Here is a 23700-nt window from a genome sequence, read left to right on the forward strand (position 1 = left end):
ACTGCTAACCTTTGTAATTCCTGCAAATACTGCTTTGACCAGTCTTTTAGGTTACGTGGCTAATACACATCTTTCAGTTTTTCATTACATACTTGCTAAATTAATATCTAAGTAAATTAATATCTATCCTTTACATTGATCCACACATGCATGCTTTCTTTCCTCTTCTCATACACAGAAGCTCAAATGACACTACTGAGTTCCAAAACCCAAACTGCTGTACATTTTAGAGCCCAGAGTGTTTCACAGCCTTAGACAGGGTGGCCCAGCCTTGATTTTGAACACACCTCTGCAGAGGATTCATTTTTCTGATGGGATTTTCTACAAGTACTTGGTCCTGAAAAAAACCCCTTGATAACAGCATCAGTGATAGCATTGATATTATTAACAGCACTCTGCCACTCCATTAATATTTTTATTTCAAGATTTCAAAGCGCTATGGTTATTATGCTTCACAAATCTTTGATTAGATGGGTCAGTTTTATTCCTATTTTGAAGGTACAGGAAAAAATGACAAAACATTGCCAATCCAAGTGTAGATTCCCAGGAGTTCTGACAAGCCCAGTCTCCCGCTATAACCATTATACAACATTTCTTCATCTTAAACACCGAGATATAAGGCTGCACAGACTTTCATAAACTTAATAGTCTTTCAAAGTTCTACACTACAGACCAAGAAGTCCAGGGAACAGATCATCCATCCTGTCAGAGAGCTGATGATAGACAATTTCAGCTCATAAGCTAAAAGAAAAGCAATTTTTTCTGCTTTCTAAATACAAAAAGAAAAGCAACTTTTTCTGCTTTCTAAATACAAAAAAAAATTTAAAAGTCCAAACACCTTTTTTGACAGCTGACTTGTTCTTTTTGTCTTCTTATTCTCTTCTCACTATTGCAGTGCTGTTGGAAAAGCCTATTTCTGGACTAGTTTGTTACAATACAGCACCATATGCATGAGGATGAAGGGAGAAAACCAAGGGAGAAGGGAAACACAGAAACTGGTTCTGACATCTAATCAGATCTGCTGTATTGATTTTGCAACTTTAGCTTTGGAGCAAATCAGAGAAGCAGCCACATTACCATCCGGCATGCGCGGCTCCCCAGAGCGCGGCGGCTCCCGGGGCCGCACAAACAGGCGGCCTGCATGCGCACACACGGCCCTCCGGAGCGCCGCTCCGACGGGATGCGCCAGGTGAGACAAGCGCTCATCACGGAGGCTGCAGGAGCCACACGATCCCCATTTCCAACAAGATGAGAATTCCAGAGCAATCCACCAGACTAATGAGCTGCCCACGCTGGAAAGCTGTGTTTCTATTAACCACAGCAGCTCCTGCCGCACCCACATCCTTCCAGCAGCATGGACAAGGAGGACAGGGATGAACAGGGACTGTGTTGTTTCTGTTTCTAGGTCTGTTTTCTGCATGAAGGGAAAGGGAGAAGGCTGTGAAAGGGACGAGGGCAATTCATGCCCTACTTTCTTGGTTTGCACTTTCTTTTTCATACTAATGGAAGGAGCAACCGACAGCACTGAAACCAAAGCTGCCTGCTGAGGCACAGAACAGGCAGTGCCACCATGAAATCCTTCCACTTTTTCCAGGCAGGAAGAGACAGCTCAGGTACAAACACTCAATATGTACCCAGCTTCCACTAAGGGTACACAGAACTGACTGACAAGGGAAGGGAGCTGTTTGGGTGGGCTGGCATGTGGACAATATGACCATTACTGGGGCAAAATCACAATAAAGCGTTGCTTGGCCATGGGATGAGCTATAGGAAAAGCATGTTCAGCTACCCTTTACACAGAAGTTCATTGCATCTTTGCTTTCTTCAGGGTCACATCATAGTCTCTGCCCCAGACAGCTTCTGGCTTGCACCTACCATCTTTCTCGTGTGGGGAATCATGTCCTATCCCTTCAGCCCAAGATTCAGGTCTGTGATACCCCTCCAGACCACCTAGTCTGACTGAATTCATCCCAAGCCCAGCACTGCTGCTCCCTCTGCAGGGGCAGGGAGGGTCAAGCGACGTCCACACAGCTTTCAAACAGCAACATCAAATCGGGGACACCAGCCAGTCTGATGGTTCTTTGCTCCCAAGTGAAATTTTGCTGTATCTGCCATTGTCTCTTGATGTGACTAAGAGTCATCTTCCCTGCTATGTCCTTCCAAGTCCCGTATGACTGAACCAGGCTGCCTTCCTCAACAGCTCAAACCAAGAGGCACATTTTCACCTTGCTTAAGGGAAGCTTTTCCACACATACTTACCTGCCTGGAAATCTTCACACATTTCCCTATCTCATCCTGTAATCGAAGCCCACCACACTCCTGAATAGACAGAGATAATTTTAAAAGGGGCTCTTCAAATACACAAAGTGCCTGCAGGATTTCACACGCCTCTGATATTGCTGTGCTCCCAGCAGCTCACATCTGTGAGCAGTTTGTCTGGTTGGTTTCAGCCAGGTTGTCTGCTCTGGTCTCACTTCTCTTATTCCTAGGGAGCGAGCCTGGGAGAAGTGTGGCAGCATGTCTAATGAGTGCTGCTGTGCTGTGTCTGGAGGCTTGTCACTCACAGCTCACAGGCAGCATGCCCAGGTGTAAATTAACCTGTTCCCTGCCCGCCCCACACCTGCCAGATCTGCACTGCTCAGAGTACTCTGCCAGTGTTCAACAATCACACTGCACTAATGGGACAAGATCTGCAGGGAGAGCCAAGGCATTTTATCTGGCTGCCTTCCCCCACTCTGATTTCAAGTCTTGTAAGAGAAAGAGCACAGACTGCTGCATGTCAAAACACACCTCAACAGCTGTGGAAGCTGAGCAGGCACTCACTTCTCTGGAGGGAGAAACCACTGCAAGGAAAGGATGGAGATGTCACCCAATGCAGCATCCCACCCTCTATGTTCACCTCTGTGTACAGATACTGCCTTCAAGTGAGGCTGGGAGAACCACCCCTAGCCAAAATCACCCCACACACCTGCTAACTATCAGTTTCCTGTTACTCACAGCCTGGCTGTTTGAAAACCTTTTGGGAGTGTTACCTATCACTGTTTTTCAGGCAAAATGATTCAGGCATATCCAGGTGTAACTAAGTTGAAGAAAGCATTGTGGTGTGGAAATGATCTAAATAACATCATTTTCCACCTTTTGAGTTCTTGACTTAACAAACTTACTAACATATCCTTAAGGTATTTTACACACATGTAATGCACACAAACACACCTGGAAAAGCTGCGCTCATCCCCTGACATGGAAATAGAAACCATTGTATACAAATACACGCAACGCTTCTCCCTTTCAGTTCCAGCATGCTTGCTATATGGTACCCTGCCTTAGCCTTGCGTAGGCTGACCAATTAAATATAAACTCTTCAAAGGTCCCCAGACCAAAGAGATGTGTCTGCTCAGCCCAGTAAGAAAGGTCAACCCTGTCTAACCCCCAGGCTTTTGTGTACACAGGCATTCAGGCAGGCACTCCAGCGCTGCATGGTTGTACTCACACTGCACATTGAGCTGCACCAGGGCTTCCCGGGGTCTGATGTTAAATCCATTGTACCTGGCTGTCTGACACTTATAGGTCCCACTCATTTCTCGGCTCACACTCTCCAGGTGTAGCTTCCCATCGTATGTCTCCATGGTCATTGTCCCTGAAGGCATGGGGGTTTCCTTGTCTACCCGGGACCAGATGATGGGTGGCTTCGGCTTTCCTCGAACCTCGCACTGCAGCTCGGCCCTGGAGCCTTCCCGCACAGTGATGGCAGACTGACCCTTAGGGACACTTATTGTTGGTGGCACTAAAAGAGAGACAAGAAGGGAATCATTTTACACTGCATTTTCAGCAAGTAAGGAATAGTCTTGAGATGGTTCTGATGGAATCACACCAACAGCCTTGAACTCCAAAGGTTTCCGCTCGACACACTGCAACCCCTCTGTGAATACACTGTCCGTGCGAGTTATCCTGCAGGGTCTGGAGCTTCAGGGTACCAAGGAGGATTGCAGCCTTTCCAGCAGTGTGTCCCAATATCAATACCAAGGGCCAGGTGTATCGGGGCAGACTCCAGGCTCCCATCCCCCCATCCCTCTGTTTGCAAAATGCTATCCAGCTGCAGGGATAGCATCAAGGAACACAAAGGCAAAAGCCTCTTTGATCCATTTCTCAATTTTTGGTCAGTGAATTTCTCAAGTGGAACTCCAGTCTTTTGGCCAAAAATAGAAGTCATATCTGCTGAGGTATCTAGACACCTTATCCAGGTCAGACCAAAACCAAGACTTTAAAGATAAGTGCTTGTAGATACCATCTCTAGCCTTCTCAGAGGTCCAAGAGGTCCATCATTTGCTCCTAAACCACAGCAAGGAGTCAGCTCTTTTTAATTGTCTTTGCTTATTCTACTTCTATTCCATATTTTATTATTTATTTTGCTTATATTGGTGAATGCACTGTGAATTTCTCACACCAATAAACCTCTGGCTCATCTGAGTGAGAGATGGGTCCCAGCAACAATCACTCCTGGCATCCCTTTGAGGTTGGGAAGAGCTCACCCACCAGAATTGCTACCGAGCTGAGGTTAGAGTTGGAGGCACAGTAACACTAGAAAGAAATATCCAGCCATCAACTGACAACCAAAACTCTGCTGATAAACAAAGCTTAAAAGAAATCCAGTGAATAAGTGGTACAGAGATGTCAGTGGGAAGAGGTTGGCTGTTCACATCCCCAATTCCACCAAGAACCCAGGAAGGGGATTTTTGTGCTAAACCACACGTAATATTGACAATTTATTTGTGCTACACTTTAGAGTCAACAGTTCAGCTGAGGTAAATATGGTCACAATCTTTTCTGAAAGCTCCTTTTTCAGCCCTTCCTGCTGACAGTGGCAACACTTGGATTGACACTTCTATAACTGCAAGGGCCATGTACTTCGTTTCCATTTAAATCAAAATATAGGACTACAGAAGCTGTAACAAGCTGGTCTGACCAATATTAGCTCAATTCAGCTCCAGCAAAGGAGAGTGTGCTATGGTAATTGTACATGTTACAGCCTGCAGCTCTTTATGAACAAATTTAGGATGGATCCAGCCTAATCTCCCTCTGCAATGACCTCCCTATGCAACACAGAGGCCACATTTTCAATTTGCAGGTCTCCCGTGGGCTGGGGAATCTCATCACACCCTGTCCTGCACGGTGTGAAAGGACGGCAGCACTTTCAGTGCTAACGCTGCCGGCAGCCGCTCACCTGGTGAGCAGCAATCTTCTCCACAGGTAAAGTTGTAAATTGCATTTGAAGATTTTTTTTTTTTTTAATTAAAGCTATCACCTTGGAGCTGCTCGGTGGAGACAGCCACTTTGATGAGCTCAGGCTTTGCTCAGTGGGGAAACATGGAGCCACTGCTGCTGTCCTCTTGCTCTGATCCTGTGGAGCAAGGTGTTTTATATGGGAATCACATGTTGGAGGTGGCTTGTTGCTGACAATGGGGATGCTGCATGTTGGACAGCCTTGGCTGCTGCATGGAGGGCTGCTCCAGCGGGAATGACTGTTTTCATTCCCTGGGACACAAAGCAGTCCTGCTGGCCCAGGCTGCCAAAGAGAGGCTTCAAAATGCCCCTGGCTGCCCTCCTTCACTTCCTCATTGGCAGCATCCACACAGGCATATGGGACTCACTCTCCTCCAGACAGGCACAGGGCAACCTGTCACCACAGACACTTCCTTTAAGACAGCAACTGGCTGGTGCTTGGACCAACACCTGCACTGTCAGACACTGCCAAGCCTCCTGGTGGAATTATTCTGGGTCTCCCAGTTCTTCACAGCCTCCCACCCTTGCAGTCTGAAACACAACTGCACTCTGCCATCTAGTGATCTTGGGCAAAAAGAATTGTTCCAGGTGGTGTCAGCCATACAAGTTTGGGAAAGCAAATTTTGCACCAGGATTGGCAAGTTCCCCCAGTTTAGTTTCCTGTTGGTATAACAGGGTTGGTGTTAGCTGGCATGGAGAGGTCCTACCTTCCATGGCTCTCCACAGAAAGGAAGGACCATTCTTCATTGTTGAATGGATCCATGGCACAGTCAGGGCTCAATCTCCAGGCTGCCAATAAGAACTGGATGCAAGCCTATCAGGAGCAGGCCGGCCCCAGAATTTCTAATGGGAGACAAGGGCTTCCCAGAGCACCAAGATTAGTTGCAGCACTTTTTTCTGGGGAGCTGAAGTGAGCAGCATCCAGAATCAAGAGTGAGATAGCCTGGCCTGTGGATCCAGCATAAGCAGGGACTGAGAAGTGACATTCTGTGAAGGTGCAGGTCAAAATCTGTGGGCAGCTGACTCCCCTGAGGAGTCATCCATCAGATTACTAACGCAGTGCTTCTTTGTGCTGCACCCTCATGGTCCTGGAAAGGCAGCACAATGACATGGATAAATGGAGAGCACAGCTGGACCCACCATTTCTGCAGAAACAGAAAGACAGCCCTGAGACTCTATATTTTAGTCCCCACCATGACTGACAAACACTGACATATTTGTCCAGTCCTCACTGGGCCATGGGGTGAAGCTCTGACCCCGATGTTAGAGGGGAGGCATTTATTACACTGGCACTCCGATAGAGAGGGCCCAAGACAGACTGCATTTGCAATCCAGCAAACATTAAAAGTCTTCACAGAATTTGTATCCTGGAAACAATGCCAAAGAAAAGAAAGAGTCACTTTTTTTCTCTTTTACTCTCTTCTAAGCAAAGGGACACTCGAAATTTGCTGAAATACCACCACTTCTTCCTTCCTTCACAGTGTGGAGGTTTGTTTGAACAATCACACTGTAAAGCTGTCTCTGTAGCTGGAGTGCACTTTGGACTTTTCACAGGAAGAAAACATAAAGGAAGATCTACTTGGTACACAATACATCTGACAGAGATCTGACAGAGAAGTTGTAGCTATTACCCATCTCCAATCTGAGCCAAGTGCTTGCCTGTGGATGTAAGACCTTTCTCCACTAGCATTCAAGATATGCATGTGAAGTTCTTCAAAAAAGCCAGAGGCATGGGGCTGTGGGGCAGCTCCTCTGGGGTTCCCACCTGCCAGAGAGAGGCTCACCTGTCTCTGAGGAGATGTTCACCTCCACACTGAGGTCAGGAATGGGTGCTCCCTGGAAGGTAGCCACGCACAGGTAGGTGCCATAGTCACTGAATCTCAGGTCAATAATCTCCAAGCTGCAGGTCACAGGTGGGAGCTCGGGGTCGTTGCGGGTGATGAGCAGCCGGTCTGAGAACCTGGCTGGTTTTCCATTCTTGTACCATGAATAGACAACTTTCTCCTGGGGGACGGCATCTACATGGCAGGAGAGCTTCAAGTCCTGGCCTAACTGGATGGTCTCGCTCTCTTTGATCACATCAGGAGTGATTTGGAATGTGGCATTCTTCATGGCTAAGATGAACAGAAGTGCAAAACTGGTTAGGGATATCAAAGTATCTTGCATGGGACAGGAAAACTGTTCTTTGCTCCTCAGGAAGGCAACATTTCCGTGCAAAATCTGCCCAAAGACCTCTCCCACTTATGTTTCCACAGAATGTCCCAAGGGCCTCACATCTGCCACTCTGGGATCATCCAGTTCGGGATAATGCTACAGCCCAGGATGAAGCTGCAAGCAGTGCTTGCACAGCCGTTGGTGTGGGAGCAGAGAAACTTGCACAGGCACTTCTCCAGAATATTAATTACTACTAAATATCACATTCTCCCTCAGCTGTACAAGAACAGCCAGGAGGAATGCAATTCCCCCACTCCCTGAAAACACATGCTCAGAGAGAAACAGCGACTTACACCTCACCAGCAGGTTCACAATCTTCTTTGCCGGGTTCCCCACATTGTTGATGGCCGTGCAGTTGTAGTAGCCTGAGTCCTCCACGCGGATCCTCCAGATGGTGAGGTTGCCTCCTTGCACAAGGCTATTGGGAGGCATTGGGCCAGGAGAGTGGGACCAAAGCACTTCTGGCTGCGGGTCACCGCCCGTTAGAGAGCACTGCATAGTGATGTTGTCACCAGGGTTGACCACCAGAGTCTCATTGACAGACAGCTTCAGAGCCGGTGGGGCTGGAAAAGCACAAAGAGGGACACTTCAGAGCTTGAGAAACACCCATCACTTGTCTGTGCACAGCTTCATACTTTTTATGATTTGTTGTTGATGGCTGGTTTGAGTAGGGACAGCTGGAAAGATGTATGAATTGATTACAAATATGAGGTGTTTGTGAATCTAAAGTATGATCATTAGCATATCTTTGAATGAGAACACTCTGCGCTTTTATGGCTAGGAAACAGAGCAGGCAGGACCTCACACTGCACCAGAAAACACTCTACCAGTAGTGCTTAGGACTGGGGCACAGAGCAGCTATGGCATTTTATCAGTGCTCAGTGCAGGTTCTCTATGGCTTTAGGATGCAGGTCAGAAGAAAAGCCCAATTGACCCACTCTGCACATAGAGGGGTGGCAAACAGGCAACATTAGGCAGTGAAAAACCCAAGGCCTGAAGTCTCAGGCACTGAAAAACTGCAGCCAGGCCTAAGGCCAATGGAAACCTTTGTAGCCTTGATGGAGAGGTGAAGGAGAAAGGATAGCCTCAGAAGAGCCTACTTAAACCCAACCACTGCTGATGCTCAAGGACAGCTGGCATCAAACCACTCCTCTCATTCAGAGTTTCCATCCCAAGAAGTGAGCTTTAGGGAAGGTCTATCATTAAAAAAAGCTTTCCTCAGCTATCCCATGATACGCCTCTTTATCTCTCACACCCAAGTAGACATCTTTGAGAGGCAAAGGCTTTGCCAAGCAGATAGTCCTTGCAGCTTGGAGACTGATATGAAGGACCAGGACCTGTCTACGCCTTAACAGACCATGAACAGCAGCTCTGAACCTGCGCTTAATTTCCTTCACCTCCTCAGGTGTTTAATATGCTTTTCTGTACACCTGGGGGCCGTCACAATCAGAGCAATTCTCCTTCACATTCAGTTGAGCTGAGACTGATTCAAAGTGTCTAGACAACCTCTCCTTTAAATGTCCTAGAACCTGGTTTTTTTTTTGTTTGTTTTATTTTATTTCTATACCCTTCTCACTACAACTCCCTCCAGGAACTGATCCAAAATCCTTCCCCTTGAATTCTCCATTTCATTCCACGAAAAATCTTTCAAAGCCTCTATGAGCACTATCACTGGCTCCATCCAGATAGGGCTGAGAAAGTAGCAGTCCCCAGCAAAAAAGCAGGGAGTATGTTTTAAGTAACAGCCATAATAATGCAAAATAAGACATTGTTCCATATTCATGAAGCCTGATTTAACAGCATCATTATTTCTGCCTCTTCTCTCCCTGGACCCTGTGTTAATGAGCTGTGCTGGATTTGTGTTGGATCTCTGAATTACAGCCCATACAAACAAGGCAAGGAGGACTCTCCTCTCCTCAGCACCAGTGCCATAATTTAGTGGCACAACTACTGCCATGTTGGGATATTGCTTTGGTGTACTGAATATAATGTCCTCCCTGGCCACTGCACATGCTATTTGTATCAGACGTGGCCAGCTATGCCTAAGGAAGAAGGTGGCTCTTCTGCTACCTGCAATGGCCATTTTGAGGCCAGTGCTTGGAGCCTTTGAATTTCAGGCCAGGCGAGCCTGCACTCAAAAAAGACTTTGTCAGGTCACTTCGCAGGACTTTTGTAAATAGTGTGCAAGGGTTAATACTTATTAATACTTATTAAATAGCAAAGGAAGGATTTGTGCATCCTCACCAAGCTCCAGATGGTTTCATGAAATAGTATGAAGCCCAGAAACACAATAGCTCAACTCACCGTGGTTGGGCAGGACACATTCCTGTCACTAACTCTGTAGCTGACACCAAATAGCTGTTTCTGCCCTTGGACATTGAACTGGTCTCAGGTTCACAGTGCACAGACAAACTGGCAGATGCGGCATCTTGCCTGGGAATCTCCATGCATCCCTGTCAGAGACAGAGAAAGCCTGAGACCAGCCCATGTCCAGAGAGAAGGTGTCAGTGTTGGGGAGCACAAACCAGAGGTCCTGCAGGCTCTGCTTAAGATTTAGGGCTCTTGCTGGTTTAGGGTTGGATATGCAAATATCTGACCCACACTCATCTCACCCAGCTCTGGGCAAGGCAACATGTTTAAAAGGTGACATGCTGGTGCAAGCACTGCATGAGGGCAGGCTGTGTGTGCAAGCATGAACGAGGCAGGGAAACTGCAAATCTGCCACCTGCCACAGCTCCAGGAAGCAAGCTCCCACGACATGCCCCAGAATGGAGCTTTGGCTGTGGTAGCCTGCGTGGGCTGCCACTCCCCACTCCCATTCCCACTCCCATCAGCAGACCTAGGTTAACAGACTGCAGACATTGTTATGCAGGAGATGATTCTCATTTATTTGTAACCTGTGGCAATTCCTTTTGTTCTTGGCTCAGAAAACCTGCTAGCAGAGTCTGCCGAGCAGCAAGGGGACCATTAAAAACAAAGAATCGCTTTCAATTCCCTTTGAAGTCCAATTTGCTGTACTAAAACTGCAGGAGAATTAACCAGCTGGGCTGCTTAATTTTGCAGAAACTGAGGAAGGGGGAAAAGTCAGGCTGACCCTGCTGTAGCAGGAGATGGCAGCCTGGTGCTGAGCTGGTCCTGTGGCTCTGTGGACCCAACCTGCTGCTCTGGTGCCAGGCAGCAGAACAGAGAGGAAGCAGGGACATCTCCTTCCCACTAAGGTTGTAGATAAAGAACCCATTCCCTGCTGCAAGGCCCAAGTTGCTGAGCAGAGCTTGGGAGAAGTCCGTCTCCTTACCAGAGACTATGATCTGCCCAAAGGACACTGAGGAGCCAGCTGAGGAACAGCAAATGAGCTGAGGAGATTCCCCATGCCTGACCTGACCTGACCCACCAATTCACCTCAAGGTCTCTAGTGCCTGGACTATAAATATTTAAGAGAGAGAAATTTCCAAGCATTTCAGTACCCTTTGGGCCCTTCTCAGTTATAAAGGCAAAGGCATCCTGAGTGAAGCTGCTCAGGATTCTGGGCACAGCCAGGTCTAGAGAAACTGTGAAAGCACAAGCACAAGGGGAACAGAAAGGACCTGGGCAAAATAGGAGAGAATTAAAGAATTTAATTTAAATATTTCCTCACCTATGCACAATACTACCTACAGGGCAAGTAACCCATATAATATTTCATGTTAAATATAGCCATACTATTTAACATAAACCCTGCTCACACCGCAATGCCAGCTTCATTTTCACTGCCAACTTTTAATACAATTTGCTAAGAACACATTTTCCATGGCCCCTTTGAGCTTGTAGTGCCAGGCTCCCCTGTAACTATGTATAAATATGCATTTATAATTAAAAAACAGGAGGAAAAACCCTAGATAGATATGCTTAAGAAGCTGGTGTAAATTGAGCCATATTGCTGACTTGTCATCAAGTACAACCTGAAAATACATTTTCCCCATTCACTTAGTACAGGGGCTGGATTGAAATGAGGAGTAGCTTCCCTGTGCTTGGGCTGGCAGGGGGAGTGGACATAAAGAGAAATTTGATTTTCTAACTCTTCAAAGGTAAAGGTACACAGGGAAGAAGAACTGTATGAGATCCCTTTCTTCATCATGAACAGAAGATAAGTTTTTAAAGGGAATATTTCAACATTCGCTACACTCTCATCCTGAGAGAAATTCAGCTAATAGGATGAGTTGTTCAAGACATGTTTAGAAATCTTACTACAAAGAGAATACTTTTTTCTGACATTAGCTATAATTCGCTTTCTTAAGCTCATTATTTTTCTTCTTTCTACGTAAAATGAGGCAATTGTTCAGCATCTTGGAACTCAACTCAAGATCAATAAACATAATTTAAACAATATCAACAGTATCCTGTCAACAGTTAACAACATCAAAAAAAGTTCTGTTTCCACTGCACAAAGATGACATGAGGGATGCAAACTGCTTTGTGTTACATTAGAGAGGTGAATAATTCAAATAGCTGCAATGCCTTTCTCTCTGATCATGGAATACACCAGGGCTGGAAGCAATTTCCTGACATTTACTTATTATTTGCAAATATTCAACACACATGGGAGCTTTATGGGTGGGGATTTTTTATTGTATGTGTGGTTTTGGTTTGGGTTTTTTTAATGGACAAGTTGCAATCAAGTCCTTGCCAGTATTTGTTACATGGCACTCAGTTATCGTTCACTTACTGCGTGTCAAGCAAGAGGCACCAAAGAGAATCTGCTCACAACTGGAGGTGCCCTCAAGCACTGCCAGCATAAATATGAGTGTAAAATGTATTTATTGGGAAGGCACTGGAGATGTATACTTTCCACAAACTCTGGCACCAGTGGAGCCTGTTACCTGGGAGGTGCCTAGAGCACAGCCTGGCAAACCAGGCTGGAGTCACACATGGATGAATTATTTGTAAGAACTCCTGCAGCACTGCCCCACTCTAGACTGTATCAAATCTATTTTTAAAGTCACTTAGAATTATAAATAAATAAAACAGTGTATGAATTAGAAGCTACATAGTGCCTCAACACCTACACGTAGTCTGATTTAATGATCTCGTGGTAGGCCCGGCCACATGCAGTGCTACAAGAAACTAGAGCAGCCCTGGCTACAAGACTTCCATGTCCTTCCATGAAGGATCTGTAATCCCAGCAGCCATGTAAATGAGGTCGAGGTGCTGCAAGCCCTGGACAGAGTGCTGTGTTATCCTCCTGGAGGAGTAATGGCTGTTGAGGAGTTGAAGGGTCAGAGGGCTGCAGAGACCTTCCTATCCCCTCTTACCTGTGGTGTTTGTGAGCTGGAAGGTGATGGATTTGTCAGGAATACTGCAGACATTGCGGACAGACACCTGGCACGTGTAGCTGGCATAATCCTGAGGTCGAAGGTTCTTCAGCTTCAGGACTTTGGTTTCACCCTGGGATTTAGGAAAAATAGAGGCAAGAAAAGACACAGGTGTCCAAAGCACAGATCATCATTCCAAGCGATCATCATTCCTGTCCCAAAGTTTACAGATTACTAGCAGCTCCCATGAAAACCTTAGAGAACTGTGCAGATTTCAAGCCCGCCACAGCTCTATATTAAGAAGACACAAAATGTTTGCAGTGGTCATTTCACCTCCAGGGTTTCACAAAACACCCAGCAGCTGACTGACGTGACCTGACAGAACTGCCAAACAGGCCTGGGCACAATTTCTCATTAACTACTGCCAGAAACATCTTGCCAGAACATGACAAATCTTAACCATCCCAGAACAGACCCTGAGATCTAACTCCAATATGCCAGTAGGAACCCAAAGGAAGTCACTGGGGACGCAACATTGCCATACCAAAGTAAATCAGAGCAGATTGAGGCACTCATACTGGCCTAAATATGACAATTTCAACAGTTATGCTCTAGAAATCTGCAGTACAGGAGGAAAAAAACCCCAGAGAAATACTTAAAGAACTTCCAAAACTTTCTGATGCCTCTTCGCCAGATTCTAATCTCATTTATGGTGATGTAAATCCAGAGTGACTGCAGAGACTTTGATAGCCTTTTCTCATTCTAAGGTAACAAATAAAATCACTGTCTGCACTCCATTAGTTACTGGCTTGTTATAGGAACAGAATCAAGTTGTTACATTAACTAGAGAAGTGTTCTGTAGACTTTTATTTATGGAATGCAGAAAGCTCTGAGAATCATCCTATGGTGTGCACACCCTGCAACTCGTATGTCTTCTGCTGACAGCTTGTTGCTGTTGTTCTCCTTGAGTTTGTCTAAATCTCTTTTGGAGAAATCATTCCATAACTGCCCACAAGTGTGAGGAGGTGTCAGCATGACAAATCCTCCTGAGGACAACCTCAAGGGACTGGACAATGAGCTCAGGAATGCTAGTATGCAGAGAACAAGGATGTGGAGTGAGTAAATTAGAATGATAAAACCTAGGGCACCAATAACCCAAGAAAGTTCTGTCCCCTGAGAATTGCTGCTATGCCACACAAATTATGGCATGTACAATACGCATGTCATCTAGATACTTGCAGGGTCATATGTATCTCCTGTTTATTGATTAGTGATTTAGGTATATGGGTATAAACCCTCAGTGTAAGTAAGTTTTAAAAAGCTTAAACAGTGAAATCTTCACCTTGTTTTTAATGTAAAAGCCTATTCAAACCTAGCACTGATAGAAGTTGATCCTTAAGACAGCACAGAAAACTCCAGTGAAGGGTACTTTGTTACTTTGTTAAACATTCCAGCCAGAGTTTCCCCTTCCATCAGTGCTGCAGAGGTGTGTTTTTGTTAACTTCAACTTTTACCAGCCCAAACTTACAGGCTTATGCTGGTGTTAAGGAGAGGACCACAAGGGCATGCCTGTCTGAGCACAGCAGTCCCAACACCCTCTGTCAGAGCTGGGAATGACCCATCGTGTCAGGAGCATTGCCTGAGAGGAGCTGCAGCATGCTGGGCCATTTAAACATTAATGCTGCAACGTGGTGAATTTTTGCCAGATGCCTTATTTAGCTAGAGAAAATATCCCAAGTCGCAAGTCCCTCTCATTAGGCAACATCTCCTGCTAATTACACTGAGCCTAGTAAAAACTGGAAGGGCCCATGGTAGCTTCCTCCAAGGCCAGGGATGTCCTAGTTGGGAGCTACACAGCACACAGACAAAGCTGTCTTCGGGGCCAAACAGCAGCTCTGACCTGCAGTGTTCCTGCAAATCTGCCACTAACCTGCAGCTCTCTCCTCCCTCCTCATCCCCCTGAATATTTCCATTTGGATGCCCATTTCCACGACCTACAGAGATGGCGTGTTTCAATAAAATATGAACATGACTACATTAACTTAAAGGTTGCCTGGGGCATTGCTCAGAAATCAAATTCAGCCAGAATGTGCTCTGGGCCCAGCTTTGGGAATGCAGGAAGGTGCTTGGGATGAAACAGGAGCCCTGGGGACCTGCCCTTTCAGTCCTCCTTTCCCACCCATCCCTGCCATGTGCTCCCTGGCAGCCTTGCTGGAAGTACTGGTGCTGATTAGCATCTAAAGTACATTCAGCTCCTGAACTCAGCTTAGGGTAATGTGCCCAGAATGCCCTGGCAAAAGAAAAGTTCCCTTGCATCTCCCATCGCATTGGCCAACTAATTACTGTGAAGAAAATGGTGTTTACAGGGGAAACCTGTGCAGGGTAAACACCTCACACCAGGTAAACACCTTACACCAGGTAAACACCTGTGCAGGGCAAGTCCAACACAGGCAAGCAGGAGAAGGAGAAAAGACACGGACGCCTTGTCCCAAGACAAGTCAGGAAGTGTCCAGGCATTGGGCTCCCCATTACTTGTGGCCATTAGAAAAACTCATGGATCCCACAGCAATGCCTGTCATTTGCTCACACTGCTAAACAGGAAGCCCTTCCCTGATATATGGAGTCTGGGCACTCAATTAAGAAAAAAAAAAATTAATGATGGCAGATAGAGGAAATCCAATCTTGGGATTTTTTTGGATTTTAGTCTCAGCCATACAACAGCTCCATAACCTGAGTAGGGGAGCTGCGTCACTGCTAGGGACAGTGATAAAAAGGGAAAGGTCCTCCTAGGCCACACTCCCTCCTACTGCTCTGCTGTTGTACCCTGGGACTTTGCATGCAGAAAGGTCTACCTGCCCTTCTGGAGGCAGCACTCCTTACAGTGGCCTGCACCCTCTCCCCAGCATCATAATCCATGCAGGGAAGGAAACACCACCCACTACAGTGCCCTGCAGCAGCAAGACACTCAAGACAGTTTGGCAGAGGTTTGCTTATTTTCACCTGTGTGTAAAGGGGTTCGTAGATGTCCACACCATTGTCCTGACTGTGAGAAAGTGTCTCAGCTCCCCGTTTCCAGATGAAGCGAGCCGGTGGGTTGGAGTTGACCGTGCAGCGGAGGAAGACAGTCTTCTCCTGGTAGAAGCTGCCACGAACATCACTGATGGTCTGGTGAACGGTGAGAACAGGCTCATCTAGATCTGCAAGGGAGGTAAGGAGGGTCGCAGCCCTTGTTAGCAAAGTTTGGTCTGCATGTACAGCCTGCAAAGCAGATGATGCTCCAGGTACCACTGAGGAGAGGGGAAGGTCCCACGCATCTGGCTGATGAAACTGCTGATTTAAGAGCAGTTTTACTACCTGAGGGCAGGTAGTACAACCAATATATAAAGGGAACACACAGGAGAAGCCAGAATTCTCCCGCTCACCACACAAACCTTCAGAGAATAGACAGCAGTCTCTGGTTTGCAGAGCCCCATGAAGTCCTCAGAAAAACCCACCTGCCTGCCACATGTGTCTCAAAGCAGTGGGCTGCCTCATTTTCCTCAGTGGTACCCCCCCACAGAAAAACACTACTTTCTACTTCATTGAGAGGATCCCAGGAAGCTCTGATCCATCATAATTTCTCCATCTTCTAGTTCCCAATCTCTCCTGAAATTGTGGGGCTAAGGCCACGGCTGTGAGATGTCCATACAAATGACATTCAAGCCTTCAAGACAAGGAATGAAAGTAAAAAATCAGGACAATTCAAGGAGCTGAGTTGGAAAGTCATCTATACAGAGCAAATCTTGTGAGGAATCACAGTAATATGCGATGCAAAACACTGTAATAGGTATGCATAATTTCTCTCACTTCCTACTAAATATCCTCCATGTATTTTCTTCAAAGTCTGTATCAACTGCCCTTTGGCAACTTCTAGTCACTGCATCACCATTCCCCCTCCCTAAACTGATCAGATTCTTTTGTTCTCTTTCTTTACAGAAAATGCTCCTTTCAATTCCCTTATTGTACCTGCACCAGACACGCAGCCACCATGACTGAATAAATGGTTATCAGTGGCTACATTTCCATGGACAGAAGCAGTAGCCCTGCAGGAAGAGGATTTTCTCCACCCACACAGAGCACACTGCCCCCCTACAGTTGCCCACATGCTAAAAAGGGATGATTTTCTCAGAAGTTGCAGCAGGTATCAATGTTTGAACATCAAGGTAGCACAGGGGACACTTCAGAGGGAGTGGATCTTTCTCCTCACAAAACCACTTTGAGACTGAAGTTAAATGTAAATATCCCTTTTGACAAGAGTTGGCCCTCTAAAACAGAAATCAATCCCTGTGTCTTTAAGTATGTCTATAAGGCACCTTTTGAGCTCAAGTTGAAGCAATTCTATATTTTCAGGAGCATTATGATGCCATTTTCAGCTGCAAGGAAACCAAGGTACTTGTACCCAGTATCCTCTTGTGCTGCCAGCATGATCCTCTGCACATGCTTAATGTCCTCATCACCTCCTGCCCTCCCATGCCACCTAATTTTCACAATATTTTATTTTACAGATTTATAAGTTTGGAGATCTGACTTCCAGAAAGGAAGAGGGAAGCAGGGATTAGTTTCTGCTAACATGTCATCCAAACAATGTATGCTGTCTGCTGAATCACAAGTGTCAGCTTGTGGGTTTGCATCTTTTAATGAGCAGTATGCTCGGCAGACAGCAATTGTTATGCAACCTGAAATTTGTCTGCTTGACCATAGCTCAGAGATATGAGTAGAGCCATTAATGGAATAATGACAAGACACAAAATATATCCCAGAAAAAATCTCCACCAACCAAAAAACACCCACGGCTGAAGAAAAACATATGCAGATGGAAAACAAAGTCTCCTCTCCATACAGTGCTGTCTTCATGTGGCCATAGGATGACTGAACATCAAATTCTTTTGGACCAGGACCTTGAGCACAGCCTCTCCTCTTTTTCTCCTTCCTTGTCTTTAACCTTACTTTATTTATTCAAACTTCACATGAGTGACTCTGTAGCTGCCGTCCTTCTGAGACTGTTTCTCAGCAGGTAAAACGCTTCCCTTACTAACTGAAGAAGCAGCTCACCATTCCAGTCTCCTGGCTCCCAGCTACTCCCCACACAGAAAACAACATCTTCTTTCTGGTTGCTAAAACTTTCGTCCTTTGAATTCTTCAGCCCTCTTTTGTAGAAGTCAGCTCTAGGTCTAGCCCTCCTGAGAAAAGCTAAAATAAGACCTATGACAATGTGTATGTCCTTGATGTACGAGTAATGCCACTGATGTCAGTGAACTGCTCCAGTGATAAATTTGGCCCAAGGCTGTTCATGGAGATGATCACATGGGACGTTTCATGCACAATAAAAGCTTGTAAACATTCACTCTTTTCCTCACTTTCTCTCTCTCCCACATGGAAATACTCAGAATAGCAGGTGCCTCTCTGCCAGTATCCAACCAATACTTTTAAGCCCCACTGATGCCCACTTGACGCAGAGGAATATTGTGCTACATGGGTTAGTGTTTCCAGTTTAATATCCTCTTGGCACCAACTACGCTCTCTGTGCAACCTCACTGCCAAACACTATAAGTATGACTGAGGACTAGCAGCAGCTGTCAAGGACACCAAGGTACACATGAGAGTGATTACTTACCTCCAACTACAAAATGGGATGCAGGAAAAGAAGGGGTTTGTTTTTCAAATTCTGGTTCATTCAGCTGAGGGTTGCCTGGGTGAGCATTCAACAAAAACTGTGGCTTTTCCCATGTGTTCCCTTGTACCTACTGCAAATACTAGCAGAAAATAGTCTCTCCTCCCCAAAAACCAAGCGAGCAGAACAGAGGTGCAGTACCAAGTCCATCTGCAGAGTAGATGTTAGTATGAGAAAGCCCTTGGCCACCGCATTTGCCCCACAGTTCTACAGGTCAGAGCTGCATGAGGGACCACGGGACACTACATCACTCTAGCTCCAGCCTGCACCATGGGAGCACCCTCAGGGCATGAAGAGATTCATAGCACAGTCCTGTTCCTAGAGACACAGGCCCTGGCAAGGTGTCACACTAAGCCTTGAGAAAACCAAGTATCCTTTGCAATGGAGAGTTATCATATGCCTCCACTACACGGAGAAGAAACAGGCAGAGAAGCCAAGCAGATCTAGGGTGGGTGCCAGAACTTCTCTAAACAAAGTGATGCAATGCCAATGAAAAAACACTCATCCGCAGTGGCTGCTGTTAAAGCAATCCATTTCCACAGCCTAGACAGGGTAGGGCCCACACTACACTACTCCAATAAAGGGTAGGGCAAGGAAGGAACAGATGGGAGCTACTCCCAGCCATACAGTAAGACAGTGGATCATGAACCTGCCAAAAGCTGAGGATGCCCAAGTCTCTGGCACATTTTGTGAGAGTCCCATCACAGCTGGGCTGGACAGCAGGACTAAAAGGAAGCAGTCAGGCAGAAGTTGCTGTTGGCAAAGAGGCCTGTCCAGACTCCAGGCATGTACTGGGGTTTTGAAGCTCAGAGGTTGTTCCACTGACAGACCACAACAGTGCCCCTCAGCTCAGAAGGAAGGAGAACATCTAGAAGGAATGTAGAACAGCTCATGACAGGTTCAGGGATGGATTCAGCTGCTTTATCATACTTTACAACTTTTTAGCATCAACTTCTTGCCTTCTAAAATACTATGAGTGAGGAGAGGGATTTGATGTTAGTTGGGCTGGAGAAAATTGGAATAGTGGATAGTCAAGGACAATGTAATGGTAACCTTCTCCAAGAGAGCAAAACAAGCTGCCTAGACATTAAATCTTGGATTTCTCCCATTTTGGCCTTACAGAGTAAGTTTAGTTTCCCTCCCTTTTGACCCAAGGATAAACACTAAGTCTAAGAAACAAACATTAACAGAAACCCTCAAAACTTGAAGCCCAAAGTGGAAAACCACTAGCAGCATCTTCAGGACTCAAGAAGGATGGGTACCAGCCAGAGAAATGTTGAGTCACCTTCACATTATGGGCACTATGACCAACCAGGGCAATGTAGAGTCACCTTTACATTCACCCTATCACAGCTCAGCCTCCTCAGCTGCATTTCAGAGTTTCCAGCTCTGTTTCCAGCATGCTACAGAAGAAGCAATGCTGGGCACAGGACACTGGTTTCGGGACTGCCCCTAATATGCACTAATAACTACAAGAAACATTGCTTGCTTCAAGCTCTGTCAGCCTCAAAATGAAGGCAAAAAAAGCAGACACCACACCCAATGCTACATCCCTGACACATGCTAGGGAGCCCTGTCAGTGTTGTCAGACATCAAAACACCTAGGTAAGAATGAACCACAAAGACAGCAGACCTGTATTTTGCAGGGATGGATCTAATCTCCCACGCAAAAAAGACACTGGGGAGACCATGCCAGTCCCTCTGCTCCTGAATCAGGTGCACGTGGTCCTAGGGCAATGCAGCTCCCTGCTGGCCCCGCAGCGAGGCAGAGACACGCAGTAGAACTGTGGGAAGGTCTGGGTTGCCGCTAAACGACTTACACTGCACATCTACTCGAATGGACTTGATGGCAGGGACCCCAACCCCATTTTCTGCTTTACAGTAATAGCGGCCCCCCTGCAGCCTTTGGATCTTCTCAATCCGAAGGGTCTCGTTAAGCACTGACGTCTCTTGGAATTTGTCCGACGCGCTGCCAGCAGTTTTGGTCCATCTCACCTGCACGGGAAGAACAAGAGAAATGGAATCAGGCACACAAAACAGAGATCCCAAGATTCAGCAGAGCTCCCTTTGTTGCTCTTCCTCCTCTTCCCTAGCTACTTCCATAAAGAGGTCCTACAGCACCGCCAGACTTGCCAAAGCTCAACTACTGATCTCAGTATGTCTCAGTAGCCCAGCCGCTGATTCCGGTCCACTGCCAATCCCCATGCCCAAGAGTCCAGGACAACCCCTCAATTCACCCAGACACACAGTGCATGTTTGCCACTCCTGCTCTGATCCTGCAAACCCAGCAGCTTGCTCAGTTTTATGCCACCATTTTCACAGCACAGGACTTTCAGTGTTCAGCCTTGAGACCCCATGTGGCTGGGAGGCTATGACACTACAGCAGACATCAGCTCACAGGTACAGAGCTTTCACTGCAGTCCACACTCATCTTTTTCTGGACAGCAAGGCTATTTCTACTTTTTTGCTTTTCCATGAGTGAGAAAAGGCAGCTGCTATCTGACTCTTTCCCTTTTCCCACCGGGAGCCACTCTGTATCTTATTTTTGTAAGTCATCCTTTCGCAGCACACAAGATTTTCCTCTGTTTATAAAGATAAAAAAAAAAAAAAAAAAAAAGAAAGAAAAAAAATCCCTTAAGATTTCAAGCCACCTTTTTGTTTGTTTATCCTTATGTTACATGTCTCGAGATCCTGGCTTGAAGGGGCAACAGAGCTGCATGATAGTTCATGGTGAATGGTGGCAAGAAGACAGCAATCCCAAAGACTTAAGACTTTCTCTTTTGTCTGGAATGAGGTACAGCCCTTGCAGTAGCAGTACAAGCTTCCCCTGTGTTTTGTGCACTCCACACAATGAAAGAGAGAGATGGCTTTTCTCAGCCCATTGGTTTTCTAGATCTGCAACCTCCCTTCTAAAGTCTGCTGACTGCTGGCCTCCTACTCTGGGACAATTTAGACTCTGGAACTGAGATCCAGCAACATCATCCAGCAGAAAGAAGAGAGACTTTCATTCAGCATTGGCCATAGATAAGACAGACCAAATACCTTGGCTACTCTTCTAGACTTTGCCTAAAGTTCACTGCCGTCACCTGGTTGGTCCTGATGCTCTGGAAGGAACAGGCTTGTCTACATCCCATATCAGAGCACCAGGCTGAGCAGATTTTTGGAGCTATTGACCATGGATTTATTCAGCCTTTGCAGGATTGTGAAATTATCTGAGGGCCCCAAGACTCTTGGCATCTCCTGCTTTGAAGGACACTTCAGCCAGCTCTTTAATCTTCTTGATCACAATCTTATTTTAGTATTTTGGACACATTTTCATGCATTAATGACTGGCTGATAGAAAGGGAAAGAGAAGATTAAACCAAGGTTAGGATAAGAGCTTAGCTGGGGAAGAAATCAATTCATTAGGAGAGAGGCCATAAATAAGACGCATGCCACATTTTATACATGCAGGTTCCAGTCTCCCTGGTCATGCCTGGTTCTAGGCTCTGGAGTTTCCTGTGCAGGTCTGGCAATGACAAGCCAGAGTGTTGTACACTAGCATGCTGTCTGCAACAGGCTCCGCTCCAGAAATCTCTCTAGCTACTCGGGCTCAAATCCCTACAACCTGCTAGGACCTTTCCATGCATACAACAACCTTAGGCAGGGCCACTGCTACCAAATTCCCCATTTCTGATGCACACAGGTATCATTTGCCCATCACTGTCACAAGCCTAGGCTGGTTGTTTTTGCTGACTTGGCTCAGGTAATTTTCTTTTTATTGTTTCCAGGATATTTTGATGGAAAAACCATTTCAAATCCTTGCCTTTGTCATCAACTCTTGCCGAGTAGCTCCTCACAAGCAAGCCCATGGAGGCATTAACTGGCGTGAGAAGATGCATGGCTTCTTGCCACAAGTATCTTTGGCAGGGCTGAGGAACGAGGCCAAGGCACGTATGACACGTGGCTCCCCTGAGTGTATTCTGGCACATCCAGCCTCACAGTGTGCACCAGCTGCCTCTCCCACCATGCTCTGTCCCAGAGCTGGCAGACCTGTGCTCTAGGCCAGTACCTCCACAGACACATCCCCACTAACACTGAACTGCCCAGCTTGAGTATCAGAAGGGTGCTGAAGTGGCTACACAGGCCTGAGGCTGTGCAAACCTCTGCACAGGACTGCAACCATTAGCCAAGCTCAAATTTGTACCTCCCCACTGGACTGTGTCTCTGATCACAGCATGGATGTGTCCGGTGCTGCAGGTCTGACTCTGCCTCTGCTTGGTGGCCACAAAGCAACAAACAGCAGGTTCTGTGTGGGGCTCAGTGAGGTGCACTACCTACAGCTTCCCAAAATCCCCCAAGCAGCACCCCCTTGGCTGTACATCCAGAGAAGCTGAGAAATGGGCGGACCAGGAAGGACCATCTCGTAAGGTAAGCACATATGGGAAGCATCTTCTAGGACATTCCTACTTTGTAGTAAGAGGGTTAAAGATTTGAGATTTCAGTTTTAGGTTTTGGGAGGGACTTCACATACTGAAGACAAGAAGAAGATCTTTGTAAGCTTCTGCGAAGCTTTGTGGACTGTTTCCCATGAAAGCAAGCTTAAATGCTTCATAGCTTAACAAGCTAAGTGCAAAATGGGGCATCCCTACCTGAGTCCAACATGTCGGAAAAAGCTAGACACCCCACTGCCCACAGTTCTCCTCTATGTGGAGACTACAAACAAGTACCATGGGGGAGCATGACTGACAGGCAAGACTGGAGGCTTACCTGTGGCCGGGGGTGTCCTGTGACCAGGCACTGCAGGACCAGCGTGTCCCCCTCTCGAATTGTGTAAACGCGTTCACTGATGTTGTCTTCTTTCACCACGCATGCTTGCCCAGCATGGATGATTTGGGCCTGAGCAGGAGCTGTAGAAAGGAAAGAAGTAAAGATGGAAATGAGCAGTAGCCCATCTCCTTATGCCCACTGCCCAGGGTGGCTTCTCCGACCTCATAAGCCACAGAGGAGAAGAGCCAGGCAGTTCTGGGAATGAATCACAGAGATCTTAGGAGATATATCATTAAGCAATTTTCCCCATTTCCTGAGTGACTGATATCAATTACTATTTAAAAACCATTGATTCTGTAGGGATGAGCAGCTCTAGACACTGAAAAGCAGAATATGGCACTTTTTTGGGGCGGACCCTCCTGCATAGGTTGAGGACTAAACATTTCCTGCTGTCATCTC

The 23700-nt window shown here is 46.4% G+C and overlaps 1 protein-coding gene across 5 annotated transcripts in view; it reads right to left on the reverse strand.

Annotated features, from left to right (window-relative positions):
- Positions 1-23700, reverse strand: part of MDGA1 (MAM domain containing glycosylphosphatidylinositol anchor 1) — a 214940-nt gene that overhangs the window by 143493 nt on the left and 47747 nt on the right. For all 5 annotated transcript variants that reach the window (XR_005256310.1, XM_038131762.1, XM_038131761.1 and 2 more), the window contains exons 3-9: positions 23242-23381; positions 20313-20487; positions 15783-15979; positions 12783-12915; positions 7788-8057; positions 7065-7394; positions 3491-3784 (exon numbers count right to left, since the gene is read on the reverse strand). Coding sequence is in view for 4 of the 5 variants with exons in the window: in XM_038131762.1 (XP_037987690.1) it covers positions 3491-3784; positions 7065-7394; positions 7788-8057; positions 12783-12915; positions 15783-15979; positions 20313-20487; positions 23242-23381 (1539 nt within the window). In the remaining variant the exon portion in view is untranslated. The remainder of the gene's footprint in view (positions 1-3490; positions 3785-7064; positions 7395-7787; positions 8058-12782; positions 12916-15782; positions 15980-20312; positions 20488-23241; positions 23382-23700) is intronic.

Source organism: Motacilla alba, chromosome 3, assembly GCF_015832195.1.
Source record: "Motacilla alba alba isolate MOTALB_02 chromosome 3, Motacilla_alba_V1.0_pri, whole genome shotgun sequence".
Taxonomy (NCBI): Eukaryota; Metazoa; Chordata; class Aves; order Passeriformes; family Motacillidae; genus Motacilla; species Motacilla alba.